This window comes from Macadamia integrifolia, chromosome 8 (assembly GCF_013358625.1).
Source record: "Macadamia integrifolia cultivar HAES 741 chromosome 8, SCU_Mint_v3, whole genome shotgun sequence".
Lineage (NCBI taxonomy): Eukaryota > Viridiplantae > Streptophyta > Magnoliopsida > Proteales > Proteaceae > Macadamia > Macadamia integrifolia.
In genome coordinates, this window is record NC_056564.1 from 8,178,770 (window position 1) to 8,187,788 (window position 9,019).

The window sequence follows — 9,019 nt, forward strand, 5'->3', positions numbered from 1 at the left end:
TGAGTTGTATTCAATAGTACTCTGGTTCGTTTATTGCTGTAAAGTGCGAGTTATGTAGCAGCTTATCTGCTTCAGTTATGGTGGTAGAAGCTCTTTGGGATACTCTATTCGTTTTGGTTCAATTTTTTTTACTTCTTATTTTAGGATATTGGCAGTTTAATGGCATCTTTTTTTTTTTTTTTTTTTTTTTTTTTTTTTTTTTTTTTTTTTTTTTTTTTTTTTTTTTTTTTTTTTCTTCTAGTTTTTCTTCCTTAGATGGTTAATATCGAGACCATAGTTAGCAAAATGGGAACGACAAAAAAACAAAAACAGACAGTATGAATTTTAAGAGACGAAAAATCCCAAAATATACAATAAAAAAAAGAGAGTAAAAAATCGATTCGAAAAGTACTTTAGCCCTAGGGCCCATTTGATAACGTTTTTGTTTCAAGAAACGGCAGAAACATAAATTTCCGTTTCCAGAAACAAAAACGGAATTGAAGGTGTTTGATAAGTCATGTTTCTGGAAGTCGATAGTAACCAACGAAAGAATGACCATGAGTCGTTTCCAGAAACATTATCAAACGGGCCCCTAGTTTTCATTAATGGATGCCTATTTTGAAACACTGAATTAATAGGGTTGGGTGGGTGATAGCAATTTTAAAACCAGAAAAATGTGTCTTACAATATGCAAATTATTTGATGGCAGGAGAAGATTCTAAAGTAGTAGGATAGGATCTTCCATATGGAATGAAGAAGGCAATCGGAGGATGGGATATAACAGAAATCTAGAGCGGTTTTGCTGATTTGGGGTCTTTTTTTGACATCTCTTTTTGCTGATCATGGATCACACTCTCCCTTTTTTTTTTTTCAGAATTATCTAACTTTTTATACAAATGTTATATTTTTGGAAAACGTAACAACAATCTAATTAGAGCTTTCAAGGTCAAGCACATAAGGCTGTGGATAGGAGTGAAGCGATACAAGATCCACAAACTCTGTCTATTTTCTAATCTTCATATATTTTCTTTGTTTTCTATTAAAAAAAACATTGAACTAATATTGATACACCTTTACAAAATAATAATAATTATAATAATATTGATACACTTAAGCACTTAATATTATTCCCATTTTGACCAAACCAATCCAAGTTGAGTTGTTTCTAGGCAATCCTTGTTGGGGTCATCTCATTTGGTGGGTCTAATCCTGATAGGATTGCTAATAGACTGCACATAAATGTGTGCATGTGCCGGGGGACTGAAAGGAAGTACAAGTGAGCCACTAAGTAGACCCCAGGCAGTTAAGATCACAATAGTTTTAAACGTGTTTCTTCAAACCCTTTGGTTGTTCAGTCCAGCATGAATCTTCATCCATGTGGTCCTCCTGGGGCCATCTTGTTTGCTGTTATGGGGAGACATGGCCTAACATAGGACCTTCTTCTGTCAATTCAAGTTAAGCTGGTGATGCTTAATTCCTAAAAAAAGAGCCAATAGGAAGGAATTCCCTTTACCCTATTCATTTCAGAATCTAAGTTCCACCTTGCTTCTCCTAATTACCAATTCTTGATGGATAGATTTCCCAAGGCATGTCCCAAGTATATAATGCTTTATTCTCAAAATTCTGCCTTTTCTTTTTCCCTCTTTTTGATGTTTTAGAGAGTTTGTGTTCTTTAAATTTTGGACCTAGTTTTTCTATATGGTGATTATATAACAGAAGATTCTCCTTAATGGGGCATTAGAGGATATAATTTGACATGCAATTTATCAAGACCATATCCAATGGTCAAATTGTTCACATAATTGTTCATGGTGCATAACCATGCACACAAACATTAGATGGGAATGAGAATCTACAAGGCATCTCTTCACCTCGATCCAACAACTATGTGCACGACTGTGCATAAAACCTCTCACCAATTTTTACCTCTTCATCTAAAAGAAGTAAGTTTGTTAATGGCATTCTATACATCATGTTTTATATTCTATGACTCTGGTAGCTAGGGAGGTGGTGGGGAAGGGACATCCTTGGCTCTGATTCCTTAGTCATGAAAGTGATAATAATGAATTAAAAGTTCCTTCTCCCCAACTGCAACTTTGGGATGGTTTGTATTTAAGGATATGGGAAGTAGATCAGGCGCCTTTGTTTTGAATATCCACACCATCGTTTATCAATCTACATTGAATACGGGGTAGTAAGTTAGAAATATAGATGGAGGTCTCCTCTCTCCAGCTCACATTATTCCTTTGTTTTATTAACATCATATGTCGAGTTAGGGTTGGGGTTGGTTACCATCCTCATCATCATCAAAAGGAAAGAGCTGGAGCCCACATCATCTCATGAATCATGATGAAACCATTGTTGCCACTTCCACGCGTAAGTAAGATCCATGTCATCTTGATAAGTTTATAAGAGTTGTTCACCTATTTTTAAGGGAAAATGGAGGAATGTAATTCTTGTGTCCGACACATGGAGGCAAAATGATCAATACATCCTTATGAAATAGAAAATGACGCCTATAGATGCTTCTTCATGCGTTCCCATTGTCTTCGCATATACATACAAACCGCATTCTCCCACAAGAAACACTTTCATATATTCAAATACATAGTAGAAGATATAGAAATTCTGACCAATGGATAGATAAGTTAAGATTAAATTTATGTCAAATTACAGCATATAATTTAATAAAAAAAATCCCCTTGTGGCTTGACATTAATATATATATATATATATATAAATATATTAATCGTATGTACATGCTCATGCCTTTTCTTGTGATATTTAGACTTTAGAGCTTTATTTTGTAGTAAATTTTAGTTGAACTAAATTAAAAAAATGAGTTGGATCCTTGATATCAGCATGTTCATAAATTTTAAACCCCATATAATCTGCCACGTGTCAAAAACTTGAGCCATCCTTACAAGCTCAAAAGAGAAAAATATCAAAACATTTGAAAGTAAATTTTAGTCTACCAAATACCAATACCAATTTAGTTTTACAATAGATTTTTATTTATCAAATTACCAATCCAATCAAAATAAAGCCAAATTACTCAAAAAATATATTATTGAAATGTTTAGGACATCATTCTTTATTTTGAATAATTTGGTTGCAAGATAGGTTACCAGAACCTAATTTCAAACTAATCTGTAACTTTCTCAAAAAAAGAAAATCCAAAAACTACATACAAAGAAACAAAAGGAGAGATTCCATATTTCATATTTTTGTGGAAAGAGATTCCTATTTCAAATTTTCGAAATAAGGAATGAAGAAACTGTAACCCATTTCTCAAATCCAAATATTGGCCGGATCAGTCTGGTTCCATCAGCAATTTATCCTTTCCTTTTGGTGAGATTTTTCCTCTTTCCTTCTATAATTCTTTAAGATTCTTCCTCTTTGGTGGACTTGGACTGGCAAGGTAAAGTAAAAGAAAGAAAAACTAACTAGAAAAACTTTATCTTCTCTTCACAAGCTTCAATTTTTCTTGAGTTAGGGGGAATCCCATTTAGCAAAGAGGGGCTGGCCTAGAACCTGGGCTTCCTCCTCTGCTTTCATTTCTCTCCCTTCCTGGTTTTCTCTGGAAAAGTTCAAGGAGGAGAACAAAGGACAGCTTGGGTTGGTAAAAAACAGAGAGAATTAGTCTTATCTCCTTACATTAAAGGCCTGTTCTTCAGTCTTCATACCTCCAAATCTGTGTCTCTATTTTCTCTCTCTCTCTCTCTCTGTTTGGAGGTCTAGCTTTCCAAATCAGAGGTAGTGTCTCTAATTTCATTTTGCTCAAATTGGTTTAGTTTTAGAGTCTGCAATGAGAGATATAGCTTCTTGTTTAGGCGAATACGCCATTAAAGTATCTGATTCTGCTTGTTCAGCCCCTGCGAACCAGGCTTGTCGCCCCTCAGGTCTGGTTCCTTCGATCCAAGATTCTGTCGCTTGTCTTTACAAAACCAAGCTCTCCACCCAAAAGCAGCTTCTAATCACAGTCACCTGGTGCAAGAACCCCACTGGCCAAGGCCTCAGCATCAACATCGGAGATGACCCATCTTCTTCATCATCCGCTCTGAAAGTCAACACAAATTCTCGATTTTTCAGGAAAACGAAAGGTAATCGGACATTTGAATCCTGCAATTCTAAGATTGAAGCTCTCTGGGATCTCTCTAATGCCAAGTACGAGTCAGGGCCTGAACCCACCAACGGGTTTTATGTGGTGGTCGTAGTTGATTCAGAGGTCGGTCTCTTCCTGGGAGACATGAGCGAAGATGTGGTCGCCAAGAAACTCAAAACCGGAATCCCACTTGCCCAATTCTCTCTTGTTTGCAGGAGAGAACATTTTACAGGCAATACCCTCTATTCAACTAAGGCTCAATTCTGCGATACTGGAATGGCTCACGACATTCTAATCAGGTGTAGCGGGGAAGATGAGGGTTTGAAGTATCCTGTTCTGTCTGTTTGCATTGATAAGAAGAAGGTGATTCGGGTGAAGAGGTTACAGTGGAATTTCAGAGGGAACCAGACCATCTTCGTGGATGGATTGTTGGTTGATATGATGTGGGATGTTCATGACTGGTTCTTCAATCCTGCTTCTGGTTACGCTGTTTTCATGTTTAGGACAAGGAGTGGATTGGATAGCCGTTTGTGGTTGGAGGAGAAATTGGTACAGAAAGAGCAGGAGAAAGTCGAATTCTCTTTGCTCATCTATGCCTGTAAGAACCCATAAACAAATTTTTACTCTTTTTGATTCAATTTTTTTTTTTTCTTCTTCATTTAATTGTTCTAATTACAAGCTGAAATTTTAGTTGCTGAAATTTGAATTGTAGATAAAACCAGAACTGATATCTGGATCTTTGTTCACCCCTTGTCTCCTTACATCCTCCTTCTCTCTCTCTCTAACAGAGACACACAAAAATACACATTAATTAAGGAAGCTTACTTTAATTGGGCTTTTAATTGATATGAATTAATAAACAGAGTCAACAGGAGCAAACACCAAGAAAAGAAAACAAAATAAAATGTAGCGAATTGAGCTTTTGAGGATATTGAAAGGATTTCTTGGTACTATCGAAAAAAAATGTTTTCTCTGAATTTCTGAAGTTTGATTCTTTGGACTTTTCACCCATCTGTAACTGTAAGAACCCATTACTGTTACAGAGTCATTATGATTTCTGAATCAAGATGTTAATTAAAAGGAGCAAACTTCCACAGAAAAAAAGTTCAGAAAAAGCAAACAGGAGGAAAGACCAATCAAGGAAAAGAAAAGCAACCATATGAGCTTTTCAGGATCTTGAAAGATTTCCCTGTAAGTTTGTTAGCTTTATGCCTCCAACAGCAAAAGATAACCGGACAAATCTCCTGATAATGATCGATGAGAAATGAAAATTTAGTTTTTCTTGTAAACAATCATTGTGTGCCTTTGTCTGTTTGTGTAAGTAAGGTTAGAGATTTTGGCTTTTCTTGTTGGGAGGGAACTCAGGGAAGGTGGGAGGCACTTGAAGCTTTTCCTTTTCTTAGAATTGTTTGGGAAGGTAGAAAGAACACAATGTAGATCATCAAGTAGTCTTCCTTTCATCTTCAGAATACCCAAATTCTTAACTACAAATGCTTAAGTTGAGTTTGATTGAACCTCTTTCTCTTCTTGTCTACTCATAATTAGGAATTTTGCATTACCTAATAAAACCAGATCTGAAGGCCAATTCTAGGGTTTTTAGGACTGATTTTGATCGATTTCGATCCAATTGAGAGGGAGGGTTTTTAAGATAATTTTATTTTTTTATAGATTTGGTAAGGCATATGATAATTTGACTTGGTGCAAATTTATTCTACAGTTGCATTGAAAAATTAAACCAGATTAGGTGGGATATCCATGATTATTGCATGAATTCAACTACATTGAACATTTTTAATTGTGAATAAAGAGAATGGGTCAGAAAAATTTGATAGTGATTGCAATTCTATAGTGCGTCTGGATAATCTTTGTCTTGACTTTTATAAGGTGATTAGGAGGACTTGTTCAAGTGATTATGTCAAAACTTTACATTTCATTTCATTCTTTGTAAAATTCCTTTTAAAAAAAAATTGGGGGAGAAGGTTTGGGTTCAAAGTTAGGAGGTTTAAATAGAAAAAATCATTTTGAGTGAACAGTCTAAAAATGCTAGTTATGTTTGGAACATAATTAGGTATATTTCAAAAATTGGTTTGGAGTCGGATAAATCAGCTGATTCGATTCAGAACCAGCCAACCTAATTTCGATTATGCTTGATTCTCAAACCCCTTCTTTGAATCGATCATAATGCACTCAGATCTTCATTTTGACTTTAAATAAGATTTATAAAACATTTAAATGGAAAACTCCAAAAAAAAAAAGAAAAAAGTATGGCAATCTTTATGTTTTCTTAGTTTCCTTTTCTAGGGTTTTGATCTATTCTGGACCAATTTGGATCTATTCCAATCCAATTCGAATAAAAATTGATGAAAATTGTACTCACGTATGATGCCGAGTTCTTAACCTTATGAACAGGACAATTACAATCAGGGTTGTAAGTATTCGATCAATTGGATCATATCATTATTGACCGAGGCCAATATCTAGTTGATTTTGGATCAGATATTTATATCAAATCAAGGATAAAATCATAAATATGAAAAATAAAGGTAAAACCATCCAATCTAGACCAATATATATCGATTCGAATCAATATCAATGGAGGCCGATTCCCCGATATTTAAATCCCTGATTACAACTGTAAAGTTGTGAACCATATATGATGCTTGTGATGGAATCCACATAGCTGAAGTCTGAAGGGCAATCACAATTCACAGCACATATCACCCTACCAGGTCTACACATACAAGAGAGAGAGAGAGAGAGAGAGAGAGAAATGGGTTTGGCAAAGTGGCATGAAGCCAAACCCATAGAGTTGCTGGTCCCACTCCCTTTAGTGGTGGTTGGTATTTACCTATAGTCCGTGTTTTTTAAAGTATCCCTCCCTGGTCAGGTGGACTTGCAGAACGACGCAAAGTTTGGATTGCTCGAATGCTAGTAAATAGTGATGATGGAGTAGCATGATTGTTGCATGAATTCAACTGCATTTAACAATTTTATTTGTGAAATACAGGAATGGGTCAGAAACTTTGATAGTGATTGGCATCTATATTGCCTACATAATCTTTGTCTTAGACTTTTCAAACATAGAAAAGTGGAAGGTTAGGAGGTTTGAGGGAGAGAGGGTTGGACACAGATCGGGTTCGTCTGTAGCGCACATTACAGTATAATGTTGATTCAAAAGTTGGGAGTTCTCAGACATGCAGCCCAAAGGGCTCTAACCCTTAGGTTTACTCTACACATCGTGTCGCGCGACAGAGGATCCCAATCCGATTGAGCACTACTAACTTTTTTGGAGTTAGCTGTTCAATCAATGGAAATAGTATGAAGATTATTTCCAAAAAGGGAGGGAGAGATAGTGACATAGTCTGGGCAACCCAACAATGTGCTTAAATTTTTTTCAGAGATTTAAATAGAAAGATAAAGTTTTTTTCCCCATTAAAAAATGAAGGAAAGGTACAACCATCAAATGGATCTCAATGTTTGCCCTTTATTTACGAATGATAGATAATAACACCCCCCCTCCCATCATTGCTCCCTATATTCTATTGACATCCTCTGAACACATGATCTCCATTGATCGTCCATAATAGAAAATCTTGATTATTAGTGAACAGTTTAAAATTGATAGTTATGCGTGGAACTTATTTAGGTATTTCTTTAGACATTGATACTCTATGAACAATCATAGGTTGGATTTGGAATTGAAACCATTCAATCCCATTTTGATTCTCAAACCTCCTATTTTTGAAACGATCATTTTGACAATTTCAACTTTTCGATTTCAGGGTTTCGATCGATTCTTGACCCATTTGGACATATACTAATCCGTTTTCGAATCAGAATTGAGTTTTTAACTAGTGAACAATAATTACAACTCCTACCGAAAAAAAAAAAAAGAACAATAATTACAACTGTAAAGTTGTGAACTACTGTGATGCCTGTGATGGAGTACCATAGTACCATGGCTGAAGGGCAACTACCCTACAAAGCCTACATTGAAAAAAGAGAGGGGTTTGGCAAACTAGTATCAAAAGCGAAATCCACAGAGTTGCTGGCCCCACTAAGGGCCCCACCCCCTTAGTGGAGTGGGTGTATTAGGCTATTAGCTATGGTCCAGTTTTAGTAGGACGCGATTTCAGTTTCCCCTGCTCAGGTGGACTTGCAGATGCCGAAGTTTGGATTTTGGACGGGAATGTAAGATACTCAGCACTCTTGGCCCATCGGCCTCTGATGGGCTTGACTTAAAATACAAAGAACACTCAAACTCAGCTGAGCATTATTCCTAATTTGGTTGGTTTAGCTACATTCATCTATCCTGTTAGGCCATTAGGAAAACCATTTTTACAGGGAAAAAGGCTTATCTTGAGGAGGATATTATTACTCACTTAATTCGAGAAATGTCTTGAGTTGTTGTAGGAGACTGGTATTATACGGGTTGTAAGTAGTAACCCCAAGGGGCTAGCCGAGTTGATAAGGAATCTTTGCCTTAGAAAGCGTGTGATTATGGGTTCGATTCCTCTTATCTCTTTGGGATCACTCATACAAGGGTATTTAGTGTTCTTCATTACCTTAAGTGAAAGTTGAATGGTTTTCATTCAACCCAAGTATGATATGATCCATGCGATTGTGTGATTAGTATAGACCCGCGGATTAGAAGCTTGGATACTTGTCGTTAGCAAGAATAAAAATACTATCGTAGAAACTCTTAGGTTTAATTGTGAGCATGGGAAAAAAATTAAAAGGTGACGCCCTACTTGGTAACTTCTACATTATCTTGTAGATAACTTTTTTTTTCATATAAAGATTAATAGACAAAGGGAAGCGCTATCAAGATTCTTATACCAATTCGATACTATTTTGGATTGACTTGTATTGATATAATTCAAACGGATCTACCCTTCTTTACAAACAGAATTTAAGTATGGCTATTTTTTTTTT

General features: G+C 35.9%; 1 protein-coding gene across 1 annotated transcript; it reads left to right on the top strand.

The window, feature by feature from the left end:
• Nucleotides 1–3,406: 3,406 nt before the first annotated feature.
• LOC122087460 lies at nucleotides 3,407–4,830 on the top strand. The gene has a single exon (XM_042656611.1). The coding sequence runs from the start codon at nucleotides 3,788–3,790 to the stop codon at nucleotides 4,694–4,696; it is 909 nt and encodes a 302-aa protein (XP_042512545.1). The 5' UTR covers nucleotides 3,407–3,787; the 3' UTR covers nucleotides 4,697–4,830.
• Nucleotides 4,831–9,019: the final 4,189 nt, after the last annotated feature.

What these genes read in the sequence shown, in the direction of transcription:
- LOC122087460 (XM_042656611.1), top strand. Translation starts at nt 3,788, where the DNA reads ATGAGAGATATAGCTTCTTGTTTAGGCGAATACGCCATTAAAGTATCT.